The 21,187-nt window shown below is 34.6% G+C and overlaps 1 protein-coding gene across 2 annotated transcripts in view; it reads right to left on the reverse strand.

The window, feature by feature from the left end:
* Nucleotides 1-21,187, reverse strand: part of LOC128213737 (baculoviral IAP repeat-containing protein 6-like) — a 44,545-nt gene that overhangs the window by 14,540 nt on the left and 8,818 nt on the right. Inside the window, exons 3-23 of one of the 2 annotated variants that reach the window (XM_052919766.1) lie at nt 20,653-20,729; nt 19,518-19,567; nt 18,859-18,910; nt 18,113-18,157; nt 15,277-15,342; nt 14,096-14,159; nt 12,412-12,512; nt 11,770-11,849; nt 11,197-11,263; nt 10,700-10,765; nt 9,873-10,073; nt 8,827-8,913; nt 7,845-7,973; nt 6,469-6,672; nt 4,966-5,013; nt 3,858-3,894; nt 3,420-3,508; nt 2,529-2,779; nt 1,998-2,029; nt 1,185-1,285; nt 496-630 (exon numbers count right to left, since the gene is read on the reverse strand). In XM_052919766.1, coding sequence (XP_052775726.1) covers nt 496-630; nt 1,185-1,285; nt 1,998-2,029; nt 2,529-2,779; nt 3,420-3,508; nt 3,858-3,894; nt 4,966-5,013; nt 6,469-6,672; nt 7,845-7,973; nt 8,827-8,913; nt 9,873-10,073; nt 10,700-10,765; nt 11,197-11,263; nt 11,770-11,849; nt 12,412-12,512; nt 14,096-14,159; nt 15,277-15,342; nt 18,113-18,157; nt 18,859-18,910; nt 19,518-19,567; nt 20,653-20,729 — 1,982 coding nt within the window. The remainder of the gene's footprint in view (nt 1-495; nt 631-1,184; nt 1,286-1,997; nt 2,030-2,528; nt 2,780-3,419; nt 3,509-3,857; nt 3,895-4,965; nt 5,014-6,468; nt 6,673-7,844; nt 7,974-8,826; nt 8,914-9,872; nt 10,074-10,699; nt 10,766-11,196; nt 11,264-11,769; nt 11,850-12,411; nt 12,513-14,095; nt 14,160-15,276; nt 15,343-18,112; nt 18,158-18,858; nt 18,911-19,517; nt 19,568-20,652; nt 20,730-21,187) is intronic. The other variant, XM_052919767.1, reaches the window with a different exon arrangement.

Here is a 21,187-nt window from a genome sequence, read left to right on the forward strand (position 1 = left end):
TGGATGACAGGGCCCAATTATAGGATTAGGGGATTACCTAATTTTATGAATGGCTAATTGCGGTGTTTTGACCAATGTGACAGTGGCCAAAGACTGCTGATTGACAGATTTACAATGTGCTATTTTTTCGGCGAAGTCAATGTCGCTTTGATGATACAAATGGGCGAAGTCTGGGAATTTTAGGGGACCACTTCGCCCAAGTCGCCCCCTCGCGAGAGCCCTGCGTTAACCAAACTTTTAACTTGGCAAAGAAGTATGATTTACTTGAATTAAATAATTAAAATACAAATAAGTATAATGCATCATATATAGCGGAAGTTAAATTTTCTACATGTATGCAACAGCAAATGCTTATGATGCATTATTCATGGTTTCCATTAGTAAAATTTGTTATCTAAAGCATCTATCAAAAAGAGAATTAAACTAGCGTGGAGGTAGTTTTATTTTTTTTATTTGAGCCGGACGCTAAATATAAATTTGGCATGGCCTACCCACCTGTTGTTTTGATGTGGCCTGACTAGTAAGATGTTTGGCATAGTGATGGCAGTGTTTCCCGCTTACAGGGATGGTGCTTGACTCAAAGAGTAGCGGCTTCATGGTTTCCCGGTACTGGCTCTCCGCAGCGGTGTACTGTAAGAAAACCAGTTGGATAAATTAAGCCCAACCTTCGGTTAGCGTTTTTTGGATTAGGCATATTAACCAATGAAACAGCTTAAGAAATTCCAAACCAAACTAAATGCTTAAGGAATTTATCAGCCAATGGTCCTGAGAATTTCCATTCCTAAACAGCGGTACTTTTGTTTAATATAATTCACATGAGCTTAGGATTCAAAATCTGGAACTCAGAAATATTAAAAATAGTACACTGACATAGCAGATAACTGTAGAAAGTAATGAAATGCATTAATCAAATACATATTAATTTTCTTAAAATTAAAAAATTGAGAATGAAATGTGTGACAAAAGTGCAAACATCATTTTTGAAGGCAAATTGCGAATTTTTATCTGACCTTACATGATCACCCAAGAAGGGACACCACCCAAGAACTTGAAGATGGTCCGAAAATATCTCGACTTAGCATTGGGTAACACACTATTAAGTCCAAAAGTTTTTGGACCCAGCTTGGAGATTAGGTTAGAATTCTATTTTAGACTTTCCTTTATATCATTTTGGCAAAATTTACCTTTTGTACATGGTTATTAGGGGCATCCCCACTGGCTGCCGCATCCCCATTGATTGGAGGGCATGAGCATCGACCAATCAGATCTTCTCTCTCAAGGCACACTGGCAATGAACCAAACAAAAACTATATGTATGTGGTTGTGAAGACTAAACGATTTTAAGCCTGTCTTTTAAAGCCCTGGTTTATAGATTATTCAGAATTTCGCAACTCTTTAAGTCAATCTCTAGCTTAACATTCCCAAAAATATACAGGTATCGCTAGGGGAGTAGATCTCAGACAGCAGTAGATCTTGGACAGTCACAATGTTTGCCTTATTTTCTTTAAATCATATGCCTGTTAAAAATCAATCAATGCCACACTTGTTCAGAAAAACGTACACCTTTGCCTACAGTAATTTTCATTCATTGAAGTGATTATTCAGCAGAGCAATTGGCTCCATTACTTGACATTCTGTGACGTCTGACATGTCTTGTCTGTTGCAAATACATATTATTTTAATGGCAAGGAAAGCTTCAAAGTTATCATTAATGTTTTTTTTGAAACATTCAAACATCAAATAGATAAATTGGAAAAAAATATCATGACATCATTTACTGAAGATGTCAGAAATTTAGTACTGTCAAATGAGAATTAGAACCCTTTTTTGACTGAATTTGACACTTATTTCGGAACCATAGAAAACAAACATATTTTATTTCATTTCAGATAATCAAATGTCTGAAATCTACTCCCCAACTGCTTAAATAATTAAGTTTTAAGTTCTTGCTTTTTAAACATTTACATGTACATGTAGAAAACCGAAACTGTACTCACATTTAACTAGTTTGAACAGTTCACCGATCTCCCTAAAAACAAATTAAAACCAGCATTAAATGGAAATAAGAAAACCAACACTCCATTTCAATATAAAGGCAAAAACTTGGAATAAGAAAAACAACCTGAAAACAGAAAGATTATTGATTAATAAAATTATATAAATTACCCCCCCAAAAAAAGGCACACTAAGGCCAAAAAAATAAATAATTGTCCGGGTGACATCTTGTCCAAAAACAGGTAGGGTAGGTAGTTGTTTTTTTATTAGGCTTTATGTTAGAAATGTATTGTCATAATTGGGGCTTAAAAGTATATCTTCAGTAAAAAGCTTTTTAATCTACACATTTAAACATATACAAAAAAAATATTCTTTTTTTATAATTTATTTTTAACCGCAGACTATAGAAACAGTATCCTTTTTCATAGGTAGTGTCAGGTTACCTGAACCAGAAGTTTTTTTGAAAGGCCCTATTTGGAATCAATTGATAAATAGTCAAGTATTGATAAATAGTCAGCAAAGGTTAAACCTACTTAGCCAGTTTTTCCTCCATATCTGGGTCAGCACTTGGGCCCTTCATGGGCTGTCTGTTGGTCCGTCTGACGTATGCCGCAATGTCCTGGTGTTTCTGCCACATGTACTTCACGTTGGCCGTGATACAGTCCTGTACCTCCGCATCACTTATGTCCGAGTCTGTATCCGTATAAATGTCATTGTCAGCGCCCGTGCTCTCTGGGAGATGACCGTTGGATGGTTTGGAGATCTGCTTTAGCATTATACTGGCCTGCAAGCAAAGTTAATTTAATACTTCCCGTTAAAAACATAATGATAACATTGATTTTTTAACTAATCATTTTTCACGTCTCAAAAATGAACTTCTCCTGTTGGATTCTATCCTCATGGCAATACCACATTATAAAGAGAAATGACCAGCTGCTAAGATGTTACTTATCTGATCTAGATTTGTACAAAAATAGCTGCAAGAATGCAAGGGGCATAATCCTATAGACCTAGTTTAGGAAAGTTTAACAACTGGCCGAATGCATAATTTTTATGTGTGTCCATAGCCAACAGGGGCAGTAACTCTTTATGACAAGTTGCAACATAAATCTATGAAGACATACCTTGTCATAAAGCTGTTCAAGATACTGGTACAGAGAATGTCTGTCCATCCAGCCAACATAACAGGGGCAGTTACTCTGTACAACAAGTTGCAAAAGAGCAGAATGCAGGAAAGGAATTATTTCCCTTAAAATTATAACACATACCTTGTCATTCAGCTGTTCAAGATACTGGTACAGGGAGAGTGTCTGTCCATCCAGCCAACATGACAGGGCCAGTAACTCTTTGCAACAAGTTCCAGTAGAGCAGAAAGCAGGAACAGGAATTACCTCCCTTAACATTAATTCACTAAGAAGACATACCTTGTCATTCAGCTGTTCAAGATACTGGTACAGGGAGTGTGTCTGTCCATCCAGCCAACATAACAAGGGCAGTAACTCTTTACGATATGCTGGAATAAAGAAGAAATTCGTGAAGAAATCAAACAAAACCACTCAAGAGTGAAATGAAGGAATATGTTACCTAGTTTAGTTCAAACTTCAAGGAGTGTAAAACAAGTTTTTACCACATTATATTGACCACTCTCCTTTGCACAATGTTAGGCATGAGTGTTGTCTTGTGGTTTAGGGAAACTGGAATGCCTACTTGTCAGGTTTCATGACCACCAATAAAACTTGCATACACCCAGACTGAGAATTGGACCTGAGAAACCTTCTGAGAAGCAATTCAATAACCACAGCCCTAACCAGACAAAATATTACTAACAATTGATATAATGACATACAAAAGCAAGACAATACCTATTTCTCGTATCAAACTGATAATCACAGTGTAGACCTGAAAGAGAGAAAAATAATCATTCCGAGTCAAAATCAAATATCCAAACCATTTAGTTTAAACTTTGTCAGTTTTTAAAACAATTGTGAAGAAAGTTACATTAACTTCTATTATTTCATTCTCATTAGCATGATGTTGCATGAGAGTGTGGTCTTGTGCTGTGGGTGAAACTGGGGAAACTGGAGTACCCGGAGGAAAAACACTTGTTCAACTTGATGACCACCAACAAAACTCACATGCACCCAGTCTTGGAATAAAACCTAGGTCATCATGGAGAGAGCGAGTATGCTGGCCATTGTGCTGACTAGACAACCCAAACCATCTAATGATTGTTATCATATTTTTCTATATTTACCATTGACAAATATGTTACATTTTGATGTCTGGTAATTCATATAATATATGTGAAATAAATGTCAAAACAAGCCTTTTCATTTTCAATCAGTAAAGCTTTTGTGTTCAAGGTCACCACAACCGTTCCCTTTGGTTCTAACATCAAAGTCAAGACCAACCCCTGTATTAATTTTGAGGACCCAAGGCCTAAGAATACTCAAAACTTTAAAAAAGGTATCAATTGGACAAGGTTCGTGTACTGACTGACTGATCAATATGAACATAGGAATAAACCATGAAAAAATCATTATTAATAATGTTAATGCAGCTTTACTTCAACTGAAATTGAAAATGAATGGCAAATTTGCAATCCTCCAAGGTTGCTAAGATGTTTATCAGCATTATTAAGAATAATAATATAATCTTTTTTGGTCGCCAAATTTGCTATTGTTGTATTTGATGCCTGAATCACTCTCAGAATAAGGACGGAAGAAAGTCATCATACTTTAAGCTTTCAACAAATGTTTGAAATTATACAAATCTCTTTGCAAGTTTATGTTTTATTAACCAGAAAAAGAAAATAAATGTTCCGAATAAAACATTTGGTGAAAGCTTGTATAAAAGTAAGTGAGTTTTAATATCATCATCGAGTAATAAATCTATTGAGTATATTCATTTTAATTTCATACTTAATATCCATAAAAGCTGTATTTTAAAATACAAGTGTAATGTTCTTACTGAAGCATGTCTGCTGATCTCTAGTAAAGAATTCTCCTTCAAATGTTGCTGAAAAAGATCAAAATACTTCATGAACTTGTAAATTACACTTTTACTTTTTCAACATATTAAATTTCAACTGTTTTCTTAAATATATGACACATTTCACTATTCTTACATGTGTACCCAGCACTTCTGATTACGGGCATATCATGCGTAAAAAAAAAACACATAAAAAGTGTCCAATTTACACATGTTTATATTTTCAGAGCATAAAGATACTTTAATACATATGGAACTATATATAGAAACACATTTGTACAGGGATTTCGCGTTTATTTGCATGACTCAGCAATTATCAGTTTTGCGGCCCGGGCTGATTTTCAATTATTATTTTGCGGCCCATTGAACGTTTGCACGTGAATTCAATTTTCGCCTTAAAATTAATTTTGGCGACTGCAAAGTAATGTCTTGACTAAATAAATAAAATTTTATTGATCTGCTTGAACATATTTATTATTAAAATCCTAAAGGGAGGCAAACGCAAACACAGTTTAGGAAGATATGCTAGTGTATGATAACCAGTGTGGACGGTTAGGGCGGCATTTTTTTATTCTGCGTTGACATTAAAAAAAAAAAACAAAGGAAGAGGCAAAATTGAATTTACTTGGAAAATAGCAACTGTTCATACATGTTGACATCATTAATCCGAGGTATTGGTTTATTTAAGTACAGACAGTCGTTCTACTTGCTAAGTGTTCATGTTTATTGAATTGAATTCAGTTATTCAGGACATGAACAGATAGATGTTAGTGATTCGTACACAAAGATTTGGATAGACGTGCTGTGGAATTTTCAAAGTAATCAATTGTAATTGGAATGGGAACATAAAAGTGACAACAAAATGTTGTTTGCCTGTTTGGCTCACTCTCAAAAACTAAATAAAAAGTAAATTTAATTTGAGAGTGAGTTAACTCATTGTAGTTAAGCGAGAGCGCAATGAGAATGCACAACTGGATTGCAGGTAAACTTTAAAAAGCAAACTTTAAACTTGCAAAATAAGAAAAACAAACATATGTATTGAAGAGGTTAATACACGGCGTAGCCGGGCCGTTGAGTGAAAATTAGCCCACGTGCTCATAATGTCCCTCGACTACGTCTCGGGCCATTATGAGTCACTCAGGCCAATTATCACTCAACGGCCCGGCTGATATTTGCCCTCGTGCTCATAATGTCCCTCGACTACGTCTCGGGCCATTATGAGTCACTCAGGCCAATTATCACTCAACGGCCCGGCTACGCCGTGTATTAACCTCTAAATAATACACTGATATGCGTCCTTCAAAATATCTGTGCATATCTGTTCCCATTGAATAGTGCTATATGACTGCATAATCGATTAACATCGATTAGCCCTACCGTACATACTGAATAAAATCACCACTCCTACAAAAACATTCAGATAAGCAAATTAAATCAGTTAAGATAAAGCAAAACAATCAGGCAATATTGTTCATTTCCTACCTCAATGAATGGTATAAGCACAGAGCCCTCCAGTACAGTGTAGATGTCATGAATAAAATCCCCGCTCCCAGGAGGCGGGGTTATATCCATACTGCTGGTCCCTGCAACATCGTACACGGACGACGTGGCTGCTATCTCCGTGGTGGTTTGGCATGCTGGCAGTCTCTTAAGCTCTTTCACAATGTCTCGTAATGCTGACTCAATCTGAAATTGGTTACAATGGTAAGCTCAAGTCATTGAAGAAAATTCAATATTTTACCTTATACTGAAGTTATCTGGTGTGTGATATTAGTCTAACTGATAAATTACCGACTAATTTTGGACAATTTTGAACACCAAATGGTCATGGTGTAAATAGCTTCCTTCTCAGAATGTTAATCATCATTCTCTTTAACAGTAAAACAGAATATAAGATGGACAATGCAATAACAAAAAATTGTGTCTCGCCAGCTGTAAACAGCTTCCAAATGAGTCTTAACAGCTATCTGAATTACTACTACAAATTAATGCAAGTTTCCATACTCACAAACCAGTAGTCCCTAAACCACACGCATACAAATGAATGTATACATATTGGCAATGCAATAACACAAAATTTGTGTCTTGCCAGCTATACACAGCTTCAATTTGAGTCTTTATAGCTATCTAAATAACTTCTACACAATAATGTTTTCATACTCCCAAAAAAGTAGTCCCAAAATCACAGTTATAAATGAATTATTTGACACAATGTTAGAAGCTGGGGATGTGTGTGATATACACAGTCAGTGGTTTCATACCATGAGAGAGCAAGGCTTGTATAACCCATACATCCCCAGCTTTTTACAGTGTTGCTCTCTGCTAAACTTATACACTACTTAGAGAATTTAATTTCAACATATTACCATTAGCTTCAATTTCATTCGTACAAGCTAAACGATTAAGAGACACAATTTAAAATTGACTCAAAAAGAAAGGTCTGGTAATTAGACTAAACTGATTGATCATGATAAACCGATAATTAGCGAACATAAGTTAACTTCCCCATAGAAGGTCGCCCAAATATCAAAAGAAGTGTGAAGCGAGGATTTTGTATGGTCACCATTTCGATAATTTCGTTGTGGGGTATAAAATTACTAAGGGTGTATGGATTATACACCACCTCCACATAATCGCTCTAGACCTATCGGATAGTGTCATTTATGTAGGAGTTGATATATAGTCAAAACGCGTTGGTTCGATATCCCAGGGACTGGCCTAAATGCTTCAAGCCTTGCGAATATTGAGCCAAGCACGAATGCTTACATGGAGTAATATAAATTTTTCAATAACAACTCGTTTGAGTTAAGTAGATGTACATTTTGTCACTGGTTCCCATCACTATGAGCCACACAAACCTTATTGTCTTTTTCCCTGTTGGCGGCCAGGTAAGCGTCTATATCCCAGCCTGGTCTGTTAACGTGCCCATATCCAACTCCCTTTGCCCAAAATTCATCCTTTTCTTTTTCCTGGCTTGTTTTCTGTTGCTGTAACAAAGAAATCGATCAGATTTAATAATAATAATACTAAACTATCTAATGTATGTATTACGGATAGATTGCTTTTTTTCAGATATTCATGCTGAAAGGCACGGGAGTAAATTCTATCGGTACATTTTAAATACTGAATTTTACTGTGTATAGGACGCATTTTTATGCCCCAGAATTTTTAAAAATAAAATGTCTGTGCCCTTTCTATAGCATAAGGCTTCTGACAAAGGCCATTTCAGGCCAATTTCATAATTCAAAACAAACATGGTGGCTACCGTAATTGACATTTTTCCACTGCTTCCTATCTATGGTATTAGGCTTTTTTACCCCAATTTTTCTCCTACTTTTTTGCCTGCATCTATCTTAGTGTCTTTTGCACAGTAAAATTCAGTAATTATTCTTCAGGTTTAAAATTAGCAAAATCTTCTGCGGCTGAGTATTTATTGTTAAAGAAAAGTCATCAACAATGTATGTTTGTATAAAACAATATCAAATACAGTGAAATACTTAACATCACATAACAGACATTGAGCTTGTCCAATCGGAGCACAAAAAAAATAATGGCATCATAATCCCTTTTGGTTCATAAGTCAATATAAACGCCAAGTGTTCTCTATACAATAGACTAGGTGAATATACCAATTCAATACATTTACTACTTTTAACAGTTTTGCTCCATACGCAATAAATATGATACGGCAACAAATAAAAATCCTTTTGTAAATAATTTTTATAGTTCCACTATTTCAAAAAAACTTCATTCCATTCTAAAAGACCAACTTTCACATTTCTGCCAAATCTTCACTGAATGAAAATTACTTTCACTGAAACAAAATTTAAATCAACTTACTTGGCTTCTGGCTGTGTTTTTCAGTTCCGTAATTTTATCTTCCCCGAGCCGATACTTGTCATTAGCCCTGGGTGTCATCTCACTCACCTATGTAAAGGAAGTGTTATAGAAAAACAAGTGAACCTCGGAAAGAACACCAACACTCACCTTTGGAAATATACACAAGACAACACTCTTGCACAACATCATGCCAACGAGTGACTTAGCATAATGAGTATATTACTAAATTCAGTTTGAGCTCAGAAGCCTTAATTTAACGATTATTGAAGCAAGAGGTTTGGTATTGGTGTACATGTGTGTTTTGTCTCTGGCAACATTTGCACTAAGTTTCATATCAGTTTGTTTACTTTCTTTTTTCATTATGGCTCAATCACTGAAAATGATCACTCCAACAATGGGCCAATGCTATAACCACGACTCAACTTTTTTCATCGATAAACAGACAAGCAGAAACAAATCTATAATATATATTTCACACTTTAAGGGGCACAATATTAATAGATGCAAATAGTAGCCTATTTTAATGCATTGTTATGTTAATTTCTCACAAAACAAAATAATAACATTCAAACTCTGTCCCATTTTGGGGCTTTTACTTGATCATACATGAAAATGTATTTGTAAATCAATTCTCTGCAGACTTTGAAGATGCACTCTTATTCCAAAATAAGATTAACCACAAAAATACAATTGTATTGATATACCAAAAAAGATAAATAAATGTCAAAAACAATGGTTCTAATGAAGGATACAGAGTTTAATTTGAAAGAAAGGTGCAAATATTTAATATATCACCATTCATTTAATATTTTTGCGTTTTCAGCAAAAAATATGTTTGTTATACATGTGTATATATTGATTTTGAATAAGAGTGTCACTTTAAAGTGACACTCTTATTCAAAATCAATCTAATAATTATATAAAGTTTTGTTAAAAAATACTCTCTGTTACCTACATCTGCTTGATTTCGCCTACTTTCCTCTATGCTAAATCTAGCCTTCCCACCATGTAACAAAAACCTGCATTTTTCAATGCTTTCTCCATACCTGTGTAAGAGTAAGGAGGTGATGTTCAATATAGAGGTATGGACATCGAGAGAGGTCGTTCCTGTCGTGGTCCACGTCGATACGCGCCCACTGCTGCAGGAAGTCCCGAATACCCTCGATAACTGACTTCATGTCCTTTGTTGGGGACCAGTACGATAGTTGGAGGAATTCTATGTTAGTGATTCGCTGCATCATACAACCCTGTAATGGAAAGCAAAAAATAATGGAATGTTCATTTAAGGATGACTTCACTAACCCGGTGTACACAGAAACACATCGGACAGTCGGACTTTGTCGGTAGATTTTCAAACTGTCTGTTTATCTTCAAGGAATTGTTTAAGGCCAGGATTAAACTGATCTCCAAAGATGAAATATACATTGCATATGAAGCCTTTTGACAACTGTCACTTTTATCGGATGTTTATATTTAAAATCTGTGTAGTGCGCATTTATAAACTGTTTTTGGTTAAAAATAATTTAATGTCCTACTTAATATGAAAATTTCCTGCATATACTTATAAGACATCAGACAAAATGTTCAGCCTGACCAAATCCTTTTTTGCACAAACTGCTAACCTCGCAATTATCATATCTTTACATACACAAGAACCCCATTTCTAAAATATTTAATGATTATATTTAGTTTAAAACTTATTCATTTTACAACCATTGTGAAACAAGTTATTATTAGAGTATATATATATAAATCATTCTTGTTGTCATGTTATGAGAGCGTGTGGCCTTGTGTTGTGGGGGGACCCTGAGTACCCAGAGAAAACCCACTTATTAGACCTTATATTTATTACATAAATTTCATAAAGACTTACCTGTAATCTTGGTCTTAAAACTTTCACCAATGGTGGATAAAATGGGAACAGATCTATCTCAAACATCTGGAAAAAAAACAACTGAAGTATATCTGACAATGATATTTCTTTTTACGATATTCTGTTAAAATTATGCAAACACCATGTTCAAAATGATTTTCTAATGTTCTTTCTTTATGACAATATTTATCGAATTAATTTTAGGTCTTAGATCATCCTCATGATATGTTCTTCAAATATGTCCATAACATATTATATTTGATAACATCAGAACAGCCACCAAATCGAATCTATCACTTACAGGCCTTTCACAAAAGCAATGTTAGCAACTAGCATTGCGCTGTTATTCAAGAGACTTAATTTACCACAACTAACAAAACTGATCAGATTTGCTGCATTCATACATAATTATGCGCTTTATTGATGTGAACTTATGACGAGTATTTTTTTTTAATAATTATTTGGTTAAACTGAGGACTGAGCTGAAATATTCCTACCATCTCCATCTCGATATAGTCATATCCATGTCGCCTCATGATTTCTGCAAGGTCTTTGGCAAGATCGCTGCAACAAATTATTAGGGATTAGGAACATCGGTCGAAAATTATAATCGATCAATGGAAATAATCAGTCCTGCAATTTCAATAAATTTTCAATTATGTTGCATAGAATGAGCTTTTGATAATTCTTAATTATTTGTATTCAGATAAATTTTCATTTGTACTTTTTCATGAAATAAAATATATTCAAACCATGAAATATGAATGTTTAACTGACAATGCAAATTTATCCACATCATTTTCATATATTAAAATTCAATGGACATGTTACTTTACAAAACATGCATGCTATGACATTTATTAAAGTCTCAAATAAAACAAACGGTATGAATGTAATAGCTAACTGTTCTGAATTTTAAGATTTAATACATAATTCTGCCACTTATGAAAAGATCTTTGTTTACATAAAGGCTCAAAAAATAAGAACAACACAAAATACTTGATACATGATACAAATTCACTGTGTTGATCCATGAACTTAAAAAAGTACAAATGTAGAAAGTCACATACCTTCCCTCCTCAAACTGTGCCAGCTTCACACGCCACTGGTAGATATTGTCTTCAATGGGCTCTGCCGAGAAACCACACTCCTGAAAATAACAACTATGAGCTCTTGAAAACCTACGAATAAGACCGCTAGTATCAAAGACAAGACAACAGGTTAATCACACTTTGCCAGCTTCAAACGTCACTGGGACCTAGTGGCAATAATTGTTCAGAGCTTTTTTAAAGTTAGCAACATGATAAACAACATCGTTATTAACTTTAGAAGAAACAGGTGTCTTGAACCATGTTAGATTTACTGCAGATCACAAATGTATCCCTTTTAATTCTAGAGCAATGAAGACTTGAGAGTTAACAACAATGATGTTAACCAAGTTTTGAACAATTAGCCCGTTGTCTTTAACCTGCTCGGCTCCCATACTCCCATAGCATTATAAACCTTAAAATCAGACTAAGACAACTTTATGACAGTTCAAATATATCAAACTATGCCTCACATGCCAGTGGTAGATATTGGGCTGATTGTTAAAAAAAAATGTTAACTGCATCATTGTTAACCTATAAAGATCAACTATTTTATGCCATAATAATAGATTTAAATTAAACAAGGGAGGGGATGAATTTGTTCGTCTCCCTTATTTCACATACCTGTTCACATTCCATGATCTTAACAAGGTCGTTTGTGAGGATACCAGACGGTGCGTTACTCGTGAATATCTGCTGGGACGACTGCTTCCTCATATCCAAACCTTCAAAACAAAACAATATCACATATATGTAACTGAATAATAATTGTTATACTGAACCTTTAAAGACTGGGATTTGTGGATTTGATTTCAGAATAACTGATGGCAAAATTCTATAATATTCTTTTTAATCCCATACATGTATAATAATATTTCTAAAACACTCTTTCAAAAAAATCACTGTCAGTCATGAATATAAACAGGTTAAAATATTCCAACATCTTAAACTTTCATACCGTTTTCTTATAAATTATTAGTGAGAGCAAATTACTCAGTAGTTAAAACATTATAAACATGCCAGCCAATGAAATCGCCTATCACCGTTCAATATGTACTACACTTCAAAATCTTAACCATTAAAATTGTGGTTTTACAACCTAACATACGTGATATCATAATTTTGTTCCAAGCCTGCTGGAAACACACTTTATAATCAAAGTAGGTTCAAACATATCATGTAAAATCTAATGACTAAGAAGGGCTTGCTCACCAGGCTCACTCCGCCAATTAACGTTTACTTATCATGTTTGTATTATTACATGGAAATTGGTTATTCAAACCCATTTCTTATTCATGTATGTATTGTTTATTACAGTTTATTAAGGTCTTCCCATGCTTTACTCAGTTTTTAAATGCCATAAATGACATAAGATAGAAGTGACTGCGAATCCCAGTCGCATCTAGACATACCCTAGCTCTTTTCAAAGTGACCTTGATTGTTTCGCAAACTTGGTATGAAGGAAAAATAAATAGGAGACGACTTTTTGGGGTTTAACCAGTACTGAGTACAGTCAATTTTCCAGTACTACCCTCTAAATTCCCATTTTTGATGTCTTTAAGCATGACACAGTCCAGAATTGAGCCTAGGATCCTCCACAATCAAAGCTGAAGCTCTGTAAATGCACTATGCTATGGTTATCTATTTCTAGCACACCGAATAGGCATTTCCGGTGAATTCAGCCGTGCTGGAAAACTCCATCTGGCATCCCCCATGCCAGATGAGCTCTGTAAATGCACTATGCTATGGTTATCTATTTCTAGCACACCGGATAGGCATTTCCGGTGAATTCAGCTGTGCTGGAAAACTCCATCTGGCATCCCCCATGCCAGATGAGTCACGCGCTGTGACGTAATAATTTCAATTTCTTTTATAATACACTTTATGTAATAATTATTATGAGATTTAAATAGATGAGTTCCATTAACATTAACTTTACAAAAATAAAATTTAAAAAACAAAACAAAATAACCCTTAAAAGACGTGATGTCAAAGGAACTTATTGACGTATGCAGTGAATACAAATTACTGCGCGTCATGACGTCAGTAAACATCATCGCACGCGAGTTTTGGTGATATGTACAAAATTACTTTTTTATATGTATTTTTTTCACAAAAATGTAATTTAATGTATGCTAGAAAAAAATATCTATCATGTGTGTCCGTTCCGGATAGAAAAATCCGACCCTCGGGCACGCTGCGTAGCCGGTAACTCGGCAAGCCTCGTTACCTGGCAACGCAGGTGCCCTCGGGTCGGATTTTTCTATCCGGAACGGGAACACATGACAGATATTATTAATACATATACCTTGTTCAAGTCGCTTTTTCCTCATCATTTCTCTAACAATAGGCTCCTGTTTGGCCCATCTCATCTTGAACATAAAGCAGTAAAAATATAGATATAGGGGATATTTGTTGAGTGATAAAAACAAAACATATTTTAGCAAACTAACACAGAAAGCAGTTTTATTCATAATTCATAAATTTTTCATCCTAAGTGAACGCTGCATTACTTTTATCAAGCGATATTGGGACCAAATCTTTCAGAGCAGTGAAAATATCAACTTGATGATACAGCAGTGAAAATAACATGATATTTCACAGAAAACAATAGCTTCAACACTATAAAAATTGTATGTGATGCCTTACATGTCATAAATAAATAAGTTGATGAGTATACAGCAAGGTAGATTATGGTGTATGTATAACAGATTAATAAATTTATTCCAATGGGGCAATTTTTTTATCATTGGGACTGCTGTAATATTTAAGTTCATCAAAATATCATGATGATACAGCCTATTAAATAAAAGAAATTGGATATGTGGCTAATAAACCATCAGCAAAAAAGACGACAATTTACAGTCATTGCACTGATTGGCTGATATGCAAGTGTTAAACTATGCCACCATCTTATCAATGAGCGTAATAAGACCATCATTATGGGTGTGCAAAGCCATGAGGCATATTCAATCGTAGACACCATAAAAACAATACTCATGTATGACGCCATTCCCATTATAGCCATGAACAAAATCGCTTACTGATGGTACTAGTGTTGCGAATCGGTTACAATTTTACAATCGATAATCGGTTCCACTCAAGTAATCGATTATCGATAGTACAATCGTTTTTTTAGAATACTAGATAAAACCTAAAGTGAAGTTTTATTCATGCACATTATTAAACTCTTAATCATTATATATGCATACACGTTATGTCTATGATTGAAGTAATTTTAAAGTGTTATATAAAAAATAGTTCATTTTTACTTGCTCATTGTGGCTTTCATCTGCCATTTTGTTAAAGATAAAGTCTGAGCACTTACTTATATTTTTTTCATTTTTTTTTTTCGATGATCGATTATAACCAAATACAATCGATTGTCGCCGATTTCAGGCCCAACCAATCGATTTTCGATTATAATCGATCATCGGAACATCACTAGCTGGTACCAAATTATTAATAAAGTATAATTTAAGTACACACCTTTTTTCGAGCCACCTTCAACTCCCAAGCTGTGGTGAAAGTGTCATCGTCATCCAGGTCCAGGGTCTGAGAAATACATAAAACCATTAGAAATAAACTGTTTCCAAGATATTAAAGCTGCAATCCCACAGGTTTACCATTTTTTATTTTTTGTCTTGGAATGAGAAAATTATTGTGTAAAAATCTGCAACCAGTGATAAAAGACTGCTGACAAAAAATTAGATCGCAAATTTTTATATTTCCATTCCAAAATGAGTGTTTTATGGCTAAAACCTAGGGATGCAAACGAATGGCAAAATTGATATTCAAATATTCGGTAATTCTTTCGATCGAATATTCGAATACAGAAATACTTATTTAGAAGATGTAGTAAACTACTATTAATATTAGTCCCTAAAGTAAAAGCCAGGGCATTTTTACCCTACTTTGTCGTAGCCAGTACGCGCGACGGATCCTGATTTTCCCAAATGAGCCTTTGAAAAAAACAATACATTATAAACAGACAAACAACAAAATCTAATAATTTCAATTCAGCTGTCTTTATATCTGTAAACAATGTGAAATCATATGGATTCCTAGTCAAATAGCGTTTTGCGCTAATGGAGAGTCTTTCCGCAGGATATTTACATCTAAATTGACTAAATATAACTATAGAAAACCCAAATTAACTTGGGAACTAGTGAAATAATAAAACAAAAACATACGTGGATTTGACTTATCTATACATCTGTACAACAATAGAGGAAATATCATAAAACGCTATACAATACATTTACATTTAAAAGCACGAACATTGTATCGAAACATGGAAACCAGTTTTAAGCACATATATGTAACAACATATTTGTAACACATGACATTCATATCATCACGGCGATTTGAGCTATGTTGCACAGCTGAATTTGTAGCCAAAACAACACATTGGTGTTAAAGCCGATTCCTAGCCAGTTATTGTGGTGGTGTTAGTAGTTCATACTCCGGGTCCCGGCGTGAGCACATTGAAGGGTCCAAGAGTGACAGTTCAACTACCGCACACCTATCCTGGGCAGACTATCAGGCGGTTAACCAGTACTAGGTGCCTTCACCTCTGTAAGGAACTAACAACTTGCCATGCCAGGGGCAGTGGTACAGTGTGAATGGTCGTAGAAAGGATTTAATAACCAATCATAAGCAGAAGTGACCTGGTCCGCACGCGAATCGAACCCGGGTTGTCCGATTAACAGTCAAACGCTCTACCGATTAAGCTAACCGGGCAGACAGCCAGTTATTGTAAAAGTAGGGGGACTTTTTATAGTACCCGACGATATGTCCCTAGTGACATATGACGCGTGTTCAGTGTATTGTCATCTCATTCACACCTCTGGCATTAGGGGCCAATCGTTGTAAAAACAAGACAAACAAACTTTATAAACAACACCAGTGTTGTTGGCAAAAGGTTTTTTATTCGCTTTATCAAACTCTTTTTTTTTTCGAATATTCGAATACCGATTTTGACATTCGAATACCAAATGTTTGATAGAATATTCGAATATTCATTTGCATCCCTACTAAAACCGTTACTTACGGTTCAAAAAAATCCATCAATTTTTGAACATAAATATAAACAGCAATAAAATGTTTTGACATCAGTCTTATATGACTGGTGTACATGCATTTTCGCATAAATTGGCCCGTTTCTAGACAAAAAATAATAAAGTTGTCAAAACGTTTGATCTGTGGGAGTGCAGCTGTTATGCATGATGAAAATGTCAACAGGAGCGTTCTGACGTGCGAGGATCTACAACACACCTTTATAATTTCTACCAATGTTAAGGCATCAACTTTACATCAATGGCGTGGGTACTCATGGTTTTTTTATAGGCTGCCGATGTTAGGTGAAAATTTTGTTGAGGTAAGGGTTATCCCTGGTATATGATAATATCTCTTACAACAACACCACATGAATGTGAATGCCAATGATACAGCACTTTCTAGAAAATAGAGTAATTTTTCCATCTGCTAACAGCATCAATACAGTCAACAATAAGCCTACATCAAGGCTAGGACTGAAAATATACACAGACTTAATTGTATGTCTTAAATTGTGACAAAAGAGCAAGCCAATGCTATTTTTTTAAATCTGACAAACATTTTGACAGAATGGAACTAAGCATAAGCGTGCACCTTGTCATAACTAACAACCCAGTTGAAATGTGGCCTGAAATGCGATTTTGGCACAGTTGGCATTGAAATGAACAACGTAAAATGTTGAGAGTAAAATTCTGTAACAAATAACAATGCATTGTATATGCATGTATATTAATATGGTTACTGAAAAAAATGCCAATATGAATGTTTCAGATTTTTTGCACAGAAACATTGAAATCAAGACTATGACTGATGCTTTGCATTTAAAGGCAAGCTAAACCATTACGGAAACATTTTTTTAATAGATAGAGAAGGGTGAGAGTGGTTTAGTGATATGGATGTCCACCTCTCACCCCAGAGTTTTTAATTTCAATCCCCACCAGGTGATCTTTCTCATCGCCTTTTAAATGATGACATCAGTACTGACCAAGCTATCAGCTTTGTCAAAACCAAGCTTAAAGAGACCAGAAACCCGAATATACCATTGCAAAAAAAAGGGAAAATGGTCAAAAGCTTACATAAAATTTATACTATTGTGCCATGTAAATTAATGTATTATGGGCCTCATACTAGTTCATATTAATAATTCTAAGCTTGTTTTGAGGAAATACTGTATTTGCCAATTTGGGGACCATCTGGTTAGAGAAAAATTAGAATTAAATTAACAAAGCTACTTTCTACTACGTCTGAATGACTGCATGTTACTAACATCGTCCATAGTCTCCTCTTCTTCCTCCTCTTCCATGTCTTCATCCTGGAAGTAATTTTTTTAAACATGTCAAACAGTATAAAATTATTTAAAATCAATGGTTGTTTTTGTAATAAAAAACTGATATCTGCCCCTCTGCACATCATAACAATATGGTGAACATTTGTGGCAAGTTATTTCAAATCCTTCAAGTGGTTCAAGAGATATGGAGCCGACAGTAGTCATATGACCTTTGACTTCTAAGTGTGACCTTGACCTTGATCCAAGCTGGTTGTAACCTGATCTGTGCACATCATCACAATATGGTGAACATCTGACATGAAATATACTCATATTCTAGTTATATGACCTTTTACCTCTACATGTGACCTTGACCTTGAACAGAACTGGTTGTTAAATGCGCTCTGCACATTGTCACAACATGGTGAAAATTTGTGTCAAATTATTTCAAAATCCTTCAAGCGGTTCAAGAGGTATGGAGAGGACACAGAATGTAGTCATAATTATGACATTTGAACGCCAAGTTTGACCTTGACCTTGAACCAGGCTGTTTGTAACATGTGCTCTACACATTGTCTCAATATGGGGAACATTTGTGGCAAGTTAAAAATGCTGGTTCAAGTGATTCCAGAGATATTGAGCGGACCCCATTAGTGACTGTCAGCAGTCTTAACAGGGAACTATCCCAGATCCTATGAAACATATTTCGTGAAAGCTGACATTTTGGTTATAAAAAATTGCCTTACCTCTGAAGACTCATGCTTGTTTTTGGTTCTGACAGAAAATAATGCCACTGCTCTGCAAAATGAAATTTAATATATAAAAAGGCATTTAGCCATCAATGTACATGTATTGTTAACAGACCTCTACATCAATTAAAAAATGAGTATATATCAAACTTAGATCCTAAACAGCATGTGTATTTTTGCATTTTCATAGCCAATGCATAAAAGTTTGCCATATTATACTGTGTATAGGACATTCTTTGTTTGCCCAAGAATTCAATGAAAAGATGCCTGCATCCTATATTGAAGACCACTACTGGTATATTTTTCCATATGTTGAACTAGATTCCCTATAAGAATTGCATATATCTTAAAGTAAAACATACAATTTTCCTCAATTTATCAGCCTGCTAATTATTGCATAGTACAACATATGACTGTTTTGGTATGAAATTTAAGGCATAAATGAAAACAAACACTGACCAATATGGTAGAATTATTGTATCACAGGACTCATGGCTATTAAAAAAGCAACATAACAAAATGCTTAGATTTATACAAAATCATATTATTGCAATAACTTTTAAGTTTTATTAATCATTTGCATAAAATATTATTTTTATGACAAATTATGACTGTAGCTGATAAGGTCATTTTTGAGAATGATATGTAACACAAACCTGTCCAAAACTTCTGCAATTTTTAGCCTGTTCCCCTTGTCCAGTAAAAACTGAAATGTAATATAAAAAAATGTAACTAACTTTACATGGCAATTCAAGCTCAAAATTTTGTCAAAATAAACTGGTAGTTAAAAATTACCTATGTACACATACTTCCTTAAAGAAAGCTTTAGGTTACACACCACCATTGTTATTCCCTATATAATTCAATGTAAAATTATAATTTTTAGACAACATTTAAAGGCATTTCGAGCGAATGCAGGCTATGATAACCACATATATTCTTAAAGTACAAGCTTTAAATAACATTTTAAGCCAATAAAAAAGGGGGGTCAAGTTATTCCTAAGAAAAATCACTCCACTTGAAAAACAAACTCTAAAAATTGCACTGTCCACCATGACAGTTCTTCCAAAATGACCTTTCAACTATAGGGCAGCGGTTTATGCTTTAATCTCTACTCTAAATGATAAATCAAGCAAGAATAGATACTAAAGGTATAAAAGTTTCAGGAATAATGATAGTTTTGATTGACAGTGTATTGAGCATGTGAAAACATGTCTATCAATCATAAGAACATTTTTTTTTTATTGAGAATTTTCCTCACAACGGAAGTACATATGACGTAATGGTGACTTCATTCCTTTAGGGCATCTGCCAACAGAGCACGAGGTCGAAAGGTTCAAGCCCAACACGAGGCTATTACTAAAATGGCCAGTTGCTGACCAGGTACCTTATTAAATGCATAGGTACTGATTACATTCCTGCTAGGCGCCTGGCATATAGGATATAAATCGGGAGAAAAAAAAGTATGTTGGGAAAAATAAATAATGAGACTTTACACTAAAAAGAAATATCAGCTTAAAGCAAAAAAAAAAATCATCTTCCATACCCCAGATCATAAAAATTGCAAGCTGAGGGAATTTTCAGTGAGTTAGAAAATTAACATTTCCATTAAAAGCAAACAAATACTTTAAGGCTGGCCCTTTGAAGTAGCATGAATGCAATTAACAAAATCAATTTATATCAGCACATTCAAGGCGTTGTATTTGCTTAGAATCAGACAATAATTGCAGCTGTAATGTAAATATACAGAAATGATACATCGTATGTAGTTTATTTTGTATAAAAAATCACCTCATTCAAAGCAATGGTCCATGTCTGAATGACTGATTCTGACTCCACTAAGAAGCAGTCTTCATTGTTAGGGTAACCTGAAAAATTAAATCAATATATTGTATTAGTTAACTACCGGTATTTACCCTAAGTGAAATAAATCCAAGCTATCATTTTTGGTAGCCATAAAGTGATTTCTTTCTTGCACACAATAATTATATCAAAAATATTTTGCTGCTAAGAAACCTGCTTTATTCTTAAAAGCTGCACACTCACAGTTCTGACAGTTTTGTTTTTTTCTTGTCTCAGAATCAGCTGATTTTGGCATCATCAATGCCTTCAATTCAGTCGTATAAGACAACTCACAATTTCAATTATTTGAAAAACGGCTGAAAATTTCAATTTTCTGAAAGCCTTTGTAACACTTTTAGCCATTAAACATCCATATTCGACCATAGATGTGAAAAACTACTTTTCTTTACTCAGCTTTCTTAATTCACTGGTTTCCAGTCAAAAATGGCTCATTTCAAGGCAAACAATAAAAAAGTTGTCAAAA

Source organism: Mya arenaria, chromosome 13 (genome assembly GCF_026914265.1).
Source record: "Mya arenaria isolate MELC-2E11 chromosome 13, ASM2691426v1".
NCBI classification, from domain to species: Eukaryota; Metazoa; Mollusca; class Bivalvia; order Myida; family Myidae; genus Mya; species Mya arenaria.